This window comes from Lipophrys pholis (assembly GCF_963383615.2).
Source record: "Lipophrys pholis genome assembly, chromosome: 23".
NCBI classification, from domain to species: domain Eukaryota; kingdom Metazoa; phylum Chordata; class Actinopteri; order Blenniiformes; family Blenniidae; genus Lipophrys; species Lipophrys pholis.
Genome location: NC_137645.1, coordinates 7,167,059 through 7,183,226, shown reverse-complemented (window position 1 = coordinate 7,183,226; position 16,168 = coordinate 7,167,059). Strand labels below are relative to the sequence as shown.

Sequence of the window (16,168 nt, the reverse complement as noted above, 5' to 3'; positions counted from 1 at the left end):
GGTAAAACCACAAAAAATTGTTTGGGGGGGAAGAGTCAAAGTAAATTGATTTAAAAAAGGAGAAAAGGTGAAAAGGAGAAGAAAGAAAAGGGAAAAATCAGACAAGTAGTAGTAGACAAAAAGTGATAAAAAAAATAGGATGAGAAGAGACAAGATAAGTAAAGACAAGATAAGATTAGGAAAGACAAGAAAAAAAACAAAATAACAGAAGAATTTGTCCCGTCAGACACGAATATATAGGACAAGGAGACGAGATAAGTTAAGACAAGACAACACAGATTCCGGGTTGTGGGCCAGATCACGTTGCACCAATGGAAAATCTTTCCTATGGGTGGGGAGCCCAGGGGAAGGTGGCACCCAGCGTGGTACATGAACCCTCTACCTAGAGATTATAAATCTCATGTGCTACCAACTGAGCCAAAGACAAAATATTTAAAGACAAAAAGACAAGATAAGATAAAACGGATTATAGAATATATATGTGCTGATCCACCAACATTATAACCAATAAAATAATCAAAACCAAATAAAGAACAGCTACAACTAAAGTTGGTCAAAATTAATCTTCAAAATACGTTAAATTAGATTTCAATATATTCTGCCGCTTTGGCGTCCTCTGCTGGTTGCAACTATAGACTGGAGCTGTGCGTCACTACGCATGCGTCGGTGGTTACGTCACCGGTTGGGTTTAGTTACACGGATGTGGCTGTCGGGTGAGAGCGCGACTCATTTTCTCTCCTTTCTCCTTTCCTTTCTTTTCTTTCATTTCTAGTTTGGATAACTTTTTGCAAACTCCTCGTAATTAGAGTGTTTAATGAGCTTTTACTGTCCGAGTCGATCCTTTTCCGATTTTGACGGTGTTTCAAGAGCGCGTCGGGTTATTCAGCCTTGCAGAAAGGAGCTCAAACTGTTTCCGAATGTTTTCAATGAAAAACTGAGAAACAGTAACATAACATCGGATTAACCGAATGGAGTTCCCAACAACTAAATATAAAGGATTATTTCCTGGTCGTCTGAAGATCTCAGTTCCATTATATGTTTGTTCTTTGGGCAGAGCTGATAAACTGTTAGAGTGTCTGAGTGACCTATTATTTTTTATATTTCACAATAACGATCAGTAGAATGAAGCTCATGTTAAGAAGTAACAGAATTACAATAAAAAAAAATCAAACATCTATTATTTTTGTGTTTAAAGGACTTAAGAGATTACCGTCTCTTAAGTCTTGGTCATGGTTTGGTCTCGGCACGTGGACGTCTTGGTCTGGACTCCACTGTACCACACAACCATACACCCTACATGTCTAATCGACCCGTTCTTCTCTCTCTCTCTCTCTCTCCAGCATCCCGTCGATCCGTCATGACCAGTATCTTCGTGTACGGCACCCTGAAGAAGGGCCAGCCCAACAACTACCGCATGTTCGACGCCGCCAACGGGAAGGCGGAGTTCCTCGCCTTGGCGCTCACCGCCCAGAGATTCCCGCTGGTCATCGCCGGCAACTACAACGTCCCCTTCCTCCTCAACATCCCCGGCCAGGGCCACCGGGTCCACGGCGAGATCTACAGGGTGGACGAGCGCATGCTGCGGTTCCTGGACGACTTCGAAGGCGTCCCCTCCATGTACCAGCGCCACCCGGTGGCGCTGGAGGTGAAGGAGTGGCTGGGCGAAGGCGAGGCGCCGTCCGTCGCCGAGGCCTTCGTGTACAGCACCACCGCGTACGAGCCCGACTGGCCCTCGCTGCCCCGCCACGAGTCCTACGACTCGTACGGCGAGCACGGGCTGGAGTACCACCTCAGGGAAGCGCGAGACTGAGATTTAAAGCACAAACCCTTCAGAGGACGCCGTTTAAAAGAACCTGAAAGTCTTAAAAGATTCTTCTGTACGCACACTAATGACCAGAACCCTCGCTCGTCGCACTTTTTGAAACGTTGCACCGTAAACACAGTCCCCCCCCCCCCCCCAAAGGACACTGCTCGCCCACATTTTATCATCCGTATTAAATTATCACCGCAGATTAATTCATGCTTGGCTCAGTGACACTCCGGGGGTCGGCGGATTTTACGGCGTCCCATAAACAACTTAACTTTTATTTTTAATGACATCGACGCAAAGCTGCGTTCCCGCTTGTTAAAGCTGAATTTACCGGTGGACACAAGTGGAAACGTTCCAGCCGCTCGCTGTGAAATAAAGAAAGCTGTGAATCCGTATTCTCAGGGGGCGGGGAAAAAAAACTAACTTGAATTTGCGGAATCTTTTTGTGGGTTTTACTGTGAAAAACTTGACACACCGAGTCCAGATTGGGCTTTTCTCCATAGACGTGCATGGACTTAAGGTTAACTGATGTAGATGGCGTGTCAAAATAAAGGCCTGTGGGCAAAAAGAAAATAATCTAGACAATCAAATTAGCCTGGAAGCCATGCCGTCAGGGTGTAAAAACACCCACAATGCAACAGTTATAGAAGCTTTTTTTTTTTTTTTTGCATCATTAAAAAATTGGCTTTATGTTGAGATTGAAGTCATTTTCCATGGTAATTGCTCTGCAAAAATAAATTATTTCATCCAGAAGAACCGTGAAGTTGAAATTTCCATGTTTTTGTGTCGCTATTTTCCCAGATAAAATTGGCTGTATAATTGCCTGTTGTAGAAAATGGATGGAATTTGACATAAAAATAAAAAAATCAACACTTTCCAACGAGTCAAAGTCACTGAAAATGGTCTTTTTCCCCCACTCGTTTCAACCTCAGATCACCTCGTGATTTCTGCACGGTCGGATTCAAACACCATTTCCGCTCCGAGGTTCCTCAAGAACAACCCAATAAAAAGAAGCAAAACGAATAAACACGCGTTTCGTTTCATTTCTCTCATACAAACACTGTGTTAGTCTCATCTTTATTCCAAATAGCAACAAACAGAAAAAAAAAACAAAACAGGAATACTGAAAACTAAATGAAACGAGTGAAATCTCTCTCGGCTTTTTGAAAAGTCAATTTAAAGTGTTTGGGGATCAGAAGAACATTCACAGTGTATCAAAATACTGTACAAAAAAAACCTCCCCCCCCCCCCCCCCCCCCCCCCCCCCCCGCGGGGGAGGAGTGGGACTTAAACTGTGGAGAGATCGTCGTACAAAAAAAAAGAAAAAAAAAACACCTCATCGCGGTGTTGACGTGCCGACGACATGAAAAGTATTATTATTATGACGGACCAGGAAAAGTGACAAAGTAGAAAATACTCGTTTAAACTCGACGACTGAGTGGAAAATGATAGAAAATGGCTTATTATGTTTGGCATCATGAATTACGTCCTGGGTGAATCAACTAGTCAGAGGTATTTGTCTCTCCAGAGGCCCGCTGGGATTGTCTCGTGGCGTCGGGTTCGTCAGTAAATGTCCTTCCTGTTGGCGGGCAGCGAGCGGCTCGCCGAGCACGTGGCGCTGCGGATCACCTCCATCCACCTGCACGTCGGAAACAAACTTAACGGCGCTAAAAAAGTACCGACACTTAAAGTACAAAACCCCTGGGGGGGGGGGTTATACGCACCTCTCGAACGTGTACTCGCTCTCGGATCGGAAGTAATACACGTGGGACTTGAAGTGGAGCTTGAAGACGTAGTCTTTGTGGATGTTTTCGGACTCCGACGGGACGGTGACGGAGTAGCCGAGCAGAGGGAGGCTCGCCAGCGGATAGTCGTCCTGCGGCCAAGAAGACGGTTTTGAGACGATTGACTTCCGACGGGGAAAAAACCTCTCAAACACGAGGAATCTGTCTGTTGTAGTACTCGAGTCATTTAAGACAAAAATTCACTTTCTAAAAGTTTTCCAGAAGTAAGAATCGACCCCGTACCTAGAGCGACGCCGCCGGAGTTTAGAAAGTCTGTCCTCTCTCTCTCTCTCTCCCTGGCTTGTTTCAGTTTTTAAAAAGTGTGTTGCTCCAAGGAGCCAATCAATCAGAAATCAAACCCTATATAGTGTCATCGGGGGGGGGGGGGGGGGGGGGGGGGGGGGGGTTTAGCCAATCACAATCAAGGTCGGCCCTCCCTTTGACTCCTCCCACAATCAAATGTTAAAATATTTCCAATCGCACGCCGCTCAGGAGAATTGGGCTGCTCTCTCACCTGGTGCGACTTGTAGAAGAAGAGGCTGAAGTTGGTGAAGACCACCCACAGCTTCTGCCAGCCGTTGCTGTTCTTAAACTTCCGCAGCAGGTTTCCTGAGAGCTGGTTCTGCAAACACACAGGACGCACACGTCTTCATCCAGCAATGCGGAGACACCGTGATTGAAAGCTGAAGCGGGAGGAAGGCCGGGCTCTTTCTGGCGACAGGGTTTTCTCCCAGTACCTCTCTACTCCAGCAGGTGTCACTAAAGGACAGGCTGTGTGTGGAGGCTGCCCCATCACCTCTACCAAGGCCAGTGTGGACAGACACACAAGATGGAGAGAGTGAAGGTGGACAAGAGAAGAGGACAAAAAAAAAGAAAGAAAGAAAAGCACAGACGTGAGGAGGAGGAGACTGAAGAGTCGAGGGGACAGGAACACAGAGAGAGACGGAGCACGCGGCGCGGCGCTACCTCCACGGCCACGCTGAAGTCCACCATGGACACGCTGGTGTTGCGGTGCCAGCAGACGTGCACGGTGGTGTTGCCGCGGTGACCCTGGCGCTCCAGGGACGAGCGCGAGCCGCACAGCTCCTCCTCAGACTCCTGCTCGGCGCCTCCGTCCTCCGACAGCTCTGGGGGAACGAGGGGGGACAAGGCGTTCAGCGGTAGCAGAGGACAAGAGGGACGTTTTCACCTGAAGATCTGCACGTCAGAGTCTTAATCACAGCATTAATGAGACACAAAACAACACATGAGTTCCTTCTTATATCAGGTGACATTAAAGACGAGATGAAAGGACACCCGGGTTTCTACACGTACTGTGGTCGGCGGGGCCGGTGGCGAGGAGGTCGTCGCCCGAGCCGCTGCCCTGTTCCGCCAGGTCGATCGCCATCTTGATGTCTTCCACCCAGCGCTCCATTTCGGCCGCGCAGCTGGAAGCAGAGCGGACGAGAATGTGAACGTTAGTCCCCGTTTTCACAACCGGGGGTTCAAAGTGAAAACGCATCAGGGTGGTTTGGTTTCCGAAAAGTTTTAAAATGTTCAAAAAGTCGCGTTTTCCCCCCTTTTCCAATGAGACGAGTTGGAGCATTTTCAAAAAGTTGCGTTTTCCTCCTTTTATATGATGACAAGAGTCGGAGAGTTTTCTAAAAGTTGTGTTTTCCTCCTATACGATGACAAGAGTCGGAGAGTTTTCAAAAAGTCGCGTTTTCCCCCCTTTTCCAATGAGACGAGTTGGAGCATTTTCAAAAGGTTGCGTTTTCCTCCTTTTACACGATGACAGAGTCGAAGAGTTTTCTAAAAGTTGTGTTTTCCTCCTATACGATGACAAGAGTCAGAGAGTTTTCAAAAAGTTGTGTTTTCCTCCTATACGATGACAAGAGTCGGAGAGTTTTCAAAAAGTTGCGTTTTCCTCCTTTTATATGATGACAAGAGTCGGAGAGTTTTCAAAAAGTTGCGTTATCCTCCTTTTATACGATGACAAGAGTCGGAGAATTTTCAAAAAGTTGTGTTTTCCTCCTTTTATACGATGACAGTCGGAGAGTTTTCAAAAAGTTGCGTTTTCCTCCTTTTACACGATGACAGAATCGGACAGTTTTCAAAAAGTTGTGTTTTCCCCCTTTTATACGATGAGAATCGGAGAGTTTTCAAAAAGTTGTGTTTTCCCCCTTTTATACAATGACAAGGGTCAGAGAGTTTTCAAAAAGTTGTGTTTTCCTCCTATACGATGACAAGAGTCGGACGGTTTTCAAAAAGTTGTGTTTTCAGCGACTCCGACTACCGTTGTCATGTAAACAAGACACCCAAAACGCCGTAAAAAAGTTGCGCGTTTTCACTTGTATACCTACAAACAATACACAGACAGGATGGACATAAATCCGCAATTGGTTCATGAACAACATGTTGTGTTTCCTGTCTTCTTGGACAAAAACGCTCCGGCCCCTTTGGGTCTTTGTTACGCAACACAATCCCGATTTCAGGAGCACATGGAACTCTGTCATCGGCGAATGAATGACTGAATGAAATCTGGGTTAATTTGCTGAGCGCCCCCCCCAAAAAAAAATAAATAAATCCACTTTTAATGAGGCCGACCCGCATTAACCTTTAATCTTCCACTCATAACGGATGACTCGACTCACAACAGCCAACTTCTTTGTTTCCCCCACATTCATGTGTGTGTGGATGTGTCGCCTTCACCTGGCTGCCACCACCACCGACTGCCGCTGCCCGAACAGGGTGAACGAATGCGGGACGCCCCACTCGTCCTCGCTCTCTCGGATCTGGAAGGAGCACACACATTTCTCACAAGGCTCGTCTCAAAACCGCTTCCCGATGCGACGCCCCCGCGCTCCCCGTACCGTCATGCCGTAGAGCGGCAGCTGGCCGTGAACCTTAAACTGGTTGGCCGGCGTCAAGCCCCGACTGGTGTACACCAGGGAATCGCTGAACTGCAGGAAAACACGGGGAAGAGAAAGGGACACATCGTTTCAGGAACAGAAGGTTTTCTTGTCGTTTTCTGGTGTGTGAAGTCGTACCAGGAAGAACATTCGTTGCTGGAGGCCTTTCCCCGACAGCTTGCTGAGGCAGCCGAGCCGGATGAACTCCTGCAAATCAAACAACGGTGACTGTCCACTACAAAACCAGTCGCGTTTCCCCTCCGTTTCTACAGAGACGGAGGATTTTGAAAACGTTTTCGGCCATTTCCATGGATATGTCGTGAGAGCATTTTCAAAAAGTTGCATTTACATTCATTTCTACAGAGAGCTGGAGCGTTTTCAAAAAGTTACCCCCTCCCATTTCGGAGCGTTTTCAAAAAGTAGCATACCCCCAACCCCACCCCCAATTTCCATGGAAACAGAGTTGACGCCTTTCAGAAAAAATGCGTTTTCCCCGTATCCATAGAGATGGAGTCGGACATTTTCAAAAAGTTGCATTTACATTCGTTGCTACAGAGACGGCGTTGGAGCATTTTCAAAAAGTTGCATTTTCCCCAATTTCCATGGAAACCGAGTTGACGCGTTTCAGAAAAAATGCGTTTTTCCCGTATCCATCGAGATGGAGTCGGACATTTTCAAAAAGTTGCATTTACGTTCATTTCTACAGAGCGTTTTCAAAAAGTTGCATTTTCCCCAATTTGCATGGAAACACAGTTGGCATGTTTCCATGGAGAGGGAGTCGGACCATTTTCAAAAAGTTGTACTCTCCCTTCTTCGACAAAGCGCCTCAGTCGTCTACATGGAGGTCGGCCCTAATTTCCGCCTGTTTCCAACGACACCGTGTCGGCGTTCCACTTTACGAGACATTTTCAAAAAGTTGCGTAGTTTTGTGTCGTCTCTCGATAACGTTGCCGCGTGACCACGCCCTCAGAAACCAGCTCAAGGGAGAAAGTGGAGGAAAGAGCCGAACCCTCCCGGGAGAGACGAGGTTGTCGATGCCGGTCAGGTCTTTCCTCAGCTCCAGAAGCTTCTGGAAGTTCTCCATCTTCATCATGGCGCCCTGCAGCTGCAGCACCATCTCCGAGATGTCAGCCAGGGCGGCTGTGGGAAGGCGGCGAGAGAGGTTATGAGCGTCACTGAAAATGTTAAGGGATGGAGTTGGGTGGAGGGCGGGGTCGGAGGAGCACCTCGGGAGTCCCTGAAGTCGTCGTGGGTGGGCGGGTAGTGTTTGCACAGCCTCTCCAGGATGAGCTTGTAGTGCAGCAGGCGGTGGAGCGGCCTGAGGAGGAAGATGTTGAGGGGCAGGTAGCAGACCCTCTGCTGCTCCAGGTCCCGGCACAGACCCTCCACCTTCCGGCTGGAGCGACAGGCCCGCTCCAGCTCGACCAGGCACTCAGAGTGCTTCTGGAGGTGAACCGTCAGCTGCTGCAAGAGGCGGAAAGGAAAACGTAAGGAAAACGAGAAAACGGCGGAAATTCAAGAGATTATGTGGAATATTTACCCTCAGGCCCTGAATGTTCTTCAGTAAAATGTCTCCAACTCGTTGATAGTCTCCTTTAATGTGAGCGTTGGAGCGACCCTCCCTGAGGAGACAGCAGAATCATCTGCCTGCAGTTACATGAATCCACCACTAGATGTCAGGACATCCTCTCTAATCCAAACCCAATCCGTCTGCCCTCTGTTCGCCAGCGTCACACCAAGGAACAGAGATAAAGAGGCATTTCTGACCAATCCTACTGACCACTGAGCCAGGCGCTGCTCCGTCTCTTTAAGGAACCCCTGGTGAAACTTGAAGACGGGGTCGTAGTTGGCGGAGATCAGGTTTTGGACCGAGTCTGGAAAGGCCTCGTCTTTTGCCACGGCGCTCTGAAAGGACTGGAGGAAAGATTAAGGTTAAAAAAAACGAAACAAACACAAGTATTCACTATAAAGAGTCTCATCGTGACTAAGGCCCAGTTTACACGGCAACGAGTGTGAATGCTACATTTTTGTACCATTTTGGGTCGCTAAAAATGCAACTTTTTGAAAACACTCTTGACTACGTAATCATGTGACTGGGCAAAAATGACACGTACTGGAAACGGCCAGGCTCTGTCCTGAGTTGACGAGTGCTCCTGCCGCGCACCTCGGGCGTAAGTAAGCGGTCGCAACTTTTTGAAAATCCTCCGACTACGTCTTCATGGAAACCGGGATAACGCAACTTTTTTGGAGAACTGCCCTGACCTTGTTGTCATGGAAATGTGATTAATTGAGACTTTTTAAAAACGCTCAGAAATTGGGCGGGGGGGCATTTTTCAAAACGCTCCAACGCCGTCTCATTGTAATGAGCGAAAACACAACTTTATGAAAACGCTATGACTCCCATCTCTGTGGAAACGGAGGGCAAACGTGACTTTTTGGACGGCCATAGTAAATAGTTGTTCTGCACATGCTCAGTAGAGTGTCATGACTCCCAGTCCAGATTCTCCTCGGACGTTTTATTTTGACAGTCACCGTAAAAACTATTCATATGAATGTCCGTGTTTTCCCATTGTTAATGTTTACAGCAAATTGTTCTCTGCGCACGTGGTTTCGTAAGAGGAAAAAAAAACAAAAAAACAGCATGCTTAACTACGTAGTTTTCAAAAACGTTAACGCGAAACTTTTCTGAAGCGATGCATTTGACTTGCGGTCGTGTGAACGGGGGGCCTTAATGTGTGAGACGTTTCCGGTTAAAAACACCAACAAATACATGGGTTTATGGGTAAAAAAAAATCTACATTTTAACGGGGGATGGGTGTGCCAGTTTTGGAAAATATTTAAGAGGCTTCTTCCCACATCAAAGAGGGTGGACACTTGCCAGATTTCCCCGCTGCACAGCGAGGTCAAAGGTCACCTAAAGCTTCACTCCACTAGTTCCTAATGGCTTCTTCTCTAAAAAGGTGCTTTTACCATTTGTTTTCCTACATTTTTTTCAGCACCAGACAGTAAAAAAAAACAAAAAGTCAGATGGTGAAGCTGAATCACAGTCTGGCCCACGTCAAGCTGCACTTTTATCCCACGCGTCGGCATCCAGATGCAGAGTGGCTTCTTCCTCCTGTGTCGAGTTTCGCCCGTTTCCTTGTAAACTAAAAGTCCTTGTACGGAGTAAACCCATCTCGGATGTTGTAATTCCATCCGTCCCGCAGAAATGCTCATAAACTCTCTCGAAGTCGAGGCTCAGACTTCACGTAGGATAGAAAACAAAACAACGTGTGTGTGTGTGTGGAAGACTGTAATATTAATGCCACATTAAAAATGTAGGGTCGTAAAGAAAACAAACCAAAAACTACCAGTCAACTTGTGGTTGGATTTCACGGAAGACACTAGATTAGATTCCTGCACAACTTGGCGTCACTCCGCCAATAATCAGGCTTTGGAACCAGACGGGGCTCTTTCAGGGACTCCTCAGGGACGGTGATTAGGCCCGCTCCAGATGGCTTTACTGAGGATTTCACTCAGATCGCAGCAGGCCGATATAGAAATACCCAGATAGGAAAAAATCGACGACGCAGGAAGAGGATTCCGGGTTCTCCCGACGACGCTGCTCTACTTTGTCAAGACTTGTGATGTAGTTGGTACCTGGGTCACGACCTGCAGGTCCTTGAGGAAGGTCCTCTCCGTCGTCAGCAGCTCCTTTGCGATGAAGTACGCCTTGTCTGTTGGAAACTTCTGGACACAAACAGAAGCGTGAGACCGACGGGCCGACGGGCCGGGCCGTCACCGGCGCGTCCTCGACTCCCAGACGGCACACCCACCTTCCTGCGGGCCTCGTCCTCGTCCTCGTTGCGGACGTAGCCGGCCTCCGTCAGCAGCGGGCTGGTGAGCGGGGTGAGCGGCTGCCTCTCGGGACTCGGGTCGCCGGGATCCTGACCGTTGGCCACGACGTGGGGGCCGGCCAGCGGCGAGTCCTCCGAGCCTGGACTTCCTGGGGGACGCCGAGAAAGACGGGAAAACTCTTCATTCATCTTCCTTTATCACCCCCCACCTACCGGGACGTCATTCTCACCGTCACAAGGCCCGACACGGGAACTAATCCCAGCTTAAATTTCCACAATAAAACTCGCTGAAGCCCAAAATGTGCCGCTTTAACGCCACAGTCCCACTCCGCTACACGAGACTACGTCTATTCTACTTCTCTAGAACTGCTAGAAGGAAATACAGCGACTTCATGACTCATTTGTTAGTGAGAAGTTATGAATTATGCAGGTCAGTTTATTTAAAAGACATTTAACCCTTTAAAGGCTTTGGAAACCTTTTATAGTCAAATGAAGCCTAATTTCACTAAACGCCTGGATTGTAGGTATTTTAACCCGTTAATAAATATTCATGATTTGGTTTTTCAGGATTGTGTTGCAACATTTCCAATTCATTCATTGCACTTATATGAAAAATAAAACAAACGTTGTCTAATATTTGTACATACATGATGAAAGAATCTGAGAAATAACCAGACAAACTGTGATAAGTGTGATGTTTTATGAATAGATTAACTAAACCAAGTTTATTTGCATATTAAAGTATTTGGGGAACAATATGGTGAATTTAAGATTATGTTAGAATCATTTCTCAGGAAATCATTTTGCAATTATTATTATTTTTTTATATTCAAGTATTTTTATTTTGTCAACGGATCATTAAATTTTATTAATTTATTTTCAAAATACTTATTTTATTTGTATTATTTAACTATGTAACACACACATTGCATCATTTCCAATTCAGTCACTCCTTTGCGTGTTTTTTTTAAAGAGACTATTTAATGTCATATATACATTTATAAAAATCCACTGTTGTCTCGCGGCCGATTGACGCGTCTTGCTTTCTGGACGAGGCACATTAAAGGGTTAAAAGAGTCTTTTGGTGAAGATGAGATGATTCACTGAGGTCGACCGACCCAAACGGCTCGATTGGAGTTTCTACAGATCTACATGGTGCCGAGGTTGTGACTGGATACTTGCCCAGGTTTCCAAAGAGTCCACCGCAAAACACCAAACTGGATCAAACCAGACCTGTGAGCGACGCTACGAAAAAAAAAACTCACCAGCACACACAGACAAAAAAAAAAAAAAAAAACCTCTACAAACTACTGCAACTTCAAAAAACACAACACAAGGGGGCAGTAAGGAGATAACGGGGCAGAAAACTCTTGAGTCCCTTTTTCTTTGCACATACAGATTTGCCTTTTTATTGACACTAGTGCACAATAGCCGTTACAGTGTTAGGAAGAGATGGAGGGTAAAGACAGAAGATACAAAAGAAAAGAAAGAAAAGAAAATCCAGCCAAGTGATGAAATCAAAACATGTGCAGAAATACAGCGGGTTAAAAAACAGTGAGAGGGAAAAATAAAATAAAAAAACGCCAGAGAACAGCCACAACAGCCCGAGTGCGTTGAGAAGGAAAAACCTTCGGGACTTTTCTTTGTGTCCTCATGCGGCGGCCCCCGACATGCATCAGCAGGAAATTAAAGAAACATGCAGCAGAAAAACACCGCAAACCCTTCAAAGTGTGTAAAATGAGACCTTTTTAATCCTCGAGATGCAGGAAAACTGCAAAAATACTCTGGTTTGATTCCTTAAGAAGTTTTACTTAGGGATGCACCGATATCGACATCAGTATCGGCGCCGATACCAGTATCAGATATCCAGTCCGATGCTGCACGGCGTACTCGTTAAAAGTTCAGCGATACAGTCCGAAGAGTACTACGTGGAGTCATCGTTTCGGGAAACAAAGACCCTTCGCGCAGCGTTCGCATATGAAGTATAAATCAGGCTGAATGGGATTTAGTAAGTACTCGTATCAGTACTCGGTATCGGCAAGTGCAAACGGTTAGTACTCGTATGAGCAAGTGGCTAACTGCTAGTACTCTTATCGGTACTTTGTATCGGCAAGGGGCTAACAGTTAGTATTCTTATCGATACTTGGTGTTGGCAAGGGGCTAAACAGCTAGTACTTGTATTGGTACTTGGTCACGGCAAGTACCAGCGGTTAGTACTCATATCAGTTTGCGGTATCGGCAAAGAGCTAAAAGTTAGAACTTGTCGTTTCAAAACGTGGTATCGGTGCATCCCAAATGTTTTGGGGTCAAAAAGTGAAAAGTGTCAAGAATAAGATCAAAATGTTGACGGGAAAAAAGAAGATAACTGACATCGTCTTGATTAGCATGTATATGATAGAATATGTATTCTATGTAAATTAAAACTAAGAAATCCACTCAAACAGAAATTAGGAATACGCGATATTTTAGCCATCATATCGAATCGGACAATTTTACTCTTATTTTTTTGTCGATATAAACAGCATAAAATGTACATTAAACATGTTTTATTTTGAACGACAAATTCACCACTTTTGTCTATTTTTTAATATTTACCCAAGCTGATCATGGGCGGTGCTATTTTATTTGTAATATATATCGACATTGATAAATATCGATTATCGGCCATCAGTTATCGGTATCGGCCACATTTTTCATATTTAAAAAAAAAAAAATAAATCATATGGGATATAAAATAAATGGAAAAGAATTGAGAAATAGAATAAATTAAATGAGAAATTATTATGAGAAAATATGTAAAAAAAAATATTTGATGATTCTATTTTAGTAAAACTGAATATTTTAGTTTGCATTCAATTTTTTTATTCTTATTTTGCCTCTTTAATGAAAACTTCCAACATTTTGACCCAATTCCAGAAATAATTTACCACTTTTCTGTTGTAGATTTAGTAAAAATATAGTTTTCCCTTTATTGTGGTTTTAATATCTGGCCTCTCGTCTCACTCATCCCAAATTGTCTCACTGCTTCTTTAAATACCATAAAACAACAAAATTTCTTTCAATTTAAAAGTGAATCTATTTAGTTTGGCTACGATTAGTTCCATAAACATAGACGTTGCTAAACACAAGTTGGAAGTCCGTTTCCGTTTGTACAATCTGATAAAACACGACAACTCAACGTACGACCAACTTCCCGACAATACACAGACTTTCACATCTTGTCCAACTCCTTCAAACTTCTCTTTTTTTTTTTTTTTTTTCGCACTTGCATTTTGCACAAAAGTGTGACCTTCTCGTCTCCCTCGCTCGCTCTATAAACGGTTTTCTAACATTTGGAGAAGCAGTGAAGTGTTTCACCGGGTCGACATGCCGTCAGAATACAGAGGAAAACAGGCGGGCCCCAGGAAACATGCGTTGAATTAAAAAAAAAAAAAAAAAAAAAAACAGTTTTACAGAGATTCGGGGAGGAAAAGTGAGCATATATATAGAAAATCTGAGCTAAAGATTTCAAGTGAAAACGCAAAACTTCCGGAGCATTTTGCAGTTCCGTTTCCGTGACAACGGAGCCCATTTATTACGCAGACGTTCCATTTCTGTCGCTGCGGAAGCGCAACTTTTTGAAAACATTGCAACTTGAGACTCCGTTAAGACGAAGCAAGTTTTTGAAAATGCTCCGTTTCCATGGAAATGGGTTCTCCCGGGTTCACGTGGTGTGCTTTCAGTCCAAAAAACAAACAAGAGCGCCGCCTGCTGGCCCGGCATGCCGACTGCATCGTTTTCAGCGCCGCGAAAATGCAAAAGCGATGCGTTTTCACTTGAAACGTTGTCGTGTGACGCGTGAACGGGGGGGGGGGGGGGGGGGGGGGGGGGGGGGGGGTTTGCACACAAATCATTCAAAGCACCTTTGACTCAAATAAAGATGAGTTTCTGATCGGAGGCAGCCAAGACAATGACAGAGATGTGGATGAGAAGCCTTGGGAGTGAAAGATAACAAGGGGTTACCTTTGATTTCATGCAGAGCAGCGGGTTGGGGGGCGGGGGCGAGGCGAAGCAAAGCGAAGCAGCAATGTGTTTGATTATCGCCAAAACCAAAAAGAAGGAGCACATGCAGCTTCGGTTGTTATCAAAAATACAGATATAAAAGTGTGTGAGCGCCCTCCCTTAACCCTTCCATCTATTTATACGCCTCCACTAAAACTAAAGAGACACTAGGAAAACCACAAACGAGTGCAAGTCGCCCACGACAGACAGACGGCATGACAAAGTGCTCGGAAAAATTCAGTTTCTCTACGTACGGCTCGTCCTCTACTCACGACATCCAACTCACAACTGGAACTATCCCCAAAGCGAAGCCCTTCTATTGCACGAGAGACGCTACTAAGAGACACTACGGACAAACAGGATTACCGCAAACGGAGTCAAACATTCGAAAGCCCCAGAACGCCAGCAGGTCCTCGTGAAACACACCGTTTACATGCACACAGAAAAAAAAAAAGTATGCGGTGCGATGTGACGTCGAAATATTGTGAAGAAATGGTGTTCGCCGAGACCGAGGCCCCTTTTTACAAGCGGAGCTTTTGGAAAACGCTCCGAGTCCGTCTCCACGGGAACGGAGGAAAACGCAACTTTTCTGAATCTCCCAACTCAGTCTCCACGGCAAGAAGGGAAAACGCAACTTTTTGAAAATGTTTCGACCCTGTCTCCATGGAAACTGAGGACAACGCAACTTTTCTATAATCCTCTACAAAGTCTCCATGGAAATGGAGGAAAATGCAATTTTTTCTCAAACGTTCCGTCTCCATGGAAACAGGGAAAAACGCAACTTTTTCCAAACGATCTGACTTGGTCTCCATGGAAACGGAGGAAACTGCAACTTTTAAGAAGCATTCGGACTCCGTTTTTGTGGAAACGGTGCAAAACTGAACAATTCTGAAAACTGCTATGCGCCAGCTCACTACATTCCGTGGTAACGGACATCATTTCCAAAACGTCATGTAAATGCGGATCTTTTAGAAATGAAAAACGACGCATTTTCATTTGAGACGTTGCGTAAACGGGGCCTTCGATGTGCACATCAACATCGAAATAGTATATCTTTGTTAGCTCACGTTCATGTAAACGGGTACAAAAACGCCGACGCCACGTCAAAAACCGCAACTTTTTCTCAGAATCCGCCACAAAACTCTACATTTTCAACCTACACAAGAGACCGACGTGAAAATTACAAACGGCTTAAGAAAAACCACGAGTTACATTTAAGTCGATTTTCCTCACGATTCCTACAGTAAATCTGCAGTTTTCATGTTATGGCACTTCAATCGGAAGATTTTTTTTAATTATCGTCAAGAGTTTGCTAGTTTACAAAAGTTCGCCGGGGTTAGAAACACTGGAAGCTACAATAATTTATCTAAAAGTCGAGCGGTTAAAAAAACTTTTTTTTCCTTCCAAAATGTAACACTTTGAAATGTGTTAAAAATCTACGGTACGTTATTACAATTAAATTATTTACAGTTATTGTGAATCCGTTAACTGGAGTGGTCGTTTTCCACTCGATAGACTAAAGGAGCAGTTCAGCAGCTGAAAACCCTTCCTCCTACGTCTTCCTCGTTAAAGCGGTAGCACCCCTCCCCCTCCTCCCCCTCCCCCTCCTCCAGCTGCAGACTCCCGAACGAGAACTTGCTGCGAGACAGCGGCGACGAGTGGGAGTGGTTCGAGCGGACGGCGGCGACGGCGGCCGGGTTCCCGTACATGAGCGGCTGGCTGTACGCACTGCTGCTGCCCGTGTCCGACTCGGTGTCGCTAGTGTCGCTGCCGCTGCTCGTCGACCCGTCGATCATCTGCACCGGC

General features: G+C 45.5%; 2 protein-coding genes across 5 annotated transcripts in view; one reads left to right on the top strand and one right to left on the bottom strand.

The window, feature by feature from the left end:
* The first annotated feature begins 678 nt into the window (after positions 1–678).
* LOC308127851 (gamma-glutamylaminecyclotransferase-like) lies at positions 679–3,122 on the top strand. Its single transcript, XM_080493224.1, has 2 exons — positions 679–713; positions 1,341–3,122. The coding sequence occupies exons 1-2, from the start codon at positions 701–703 to the stop codon at positions 1,808–1,810; spliced, it is 483 nt and encodes a 160-aa protein (XP_080349350.1). The 5' UTR covers positions 679–700; the 3' UTR covers positions 1,811–3,122.
* Positions 2,676–16,168, bottom strand: part of LOC308127850 (FERM, ARHGEF and pleckstrin domain-containing protein 1-like) — a 46,428-nt gene continuing 32,935 nt past the window's right edge. For 2 of the 4 annotated variants that reach the window (XM_080493220.1, XM_080493221.1), the window contains exons 14-27: positions 10,301–10,470; positions 10,125–10,214; positions 8,266–8,399; positions 8,026–8,107; positions 7,712–7,949; positions 7,495–7,625; positions 6,624–6,692; positions 6,447–6,536; positions 6,286–6,368; positions 4,909–5,021; positions 4,561–4,721; positions 4,109–4,216; positions 3,535–3,686; positions 2,676–3,449 (exon numbers count right to left, since the gene is read on the bottom strand). In XM_080493220.1, coding sequence (XP_080349346.1) covers positions 3,374–3,449; positions 3,535–3,686; positions 4,109–4,216; positions 4,561–4,721; positions 4,909–5,021; positions 6,286–6,368; positions 6,447–6,536; positions 6,624–6,692; positions 7,495–7,625; positions 7,712–7,949; positions 8,026–8,107; positions 8,266–8,399; positions 10,125–10,214; positions 10,301–10,470 — 1,697 coding nt within the window. In that variant the 3' untranslated portion in view covers positions 2,676–3,373. The remainder of the gene's footprint in view (positions 3,450–3,534; positions 3,687–4,108; positions 4,217–4,560; positions 4,722–4,908; positions 5,022–6,285; positions 6,369–6,446; positions 6,537–6,623; positions 6,693–7,494; positions 7,626–7,711; positions 7,950–8,025; positions 8,108–8,265; positions 8,400–10,124; positions 10,215–10,300; positions 10,471–16,168) is intronic. The other 2 variants (XM_080493222.1, XM_080493223.1) reach the window with 1 other exon arrangement.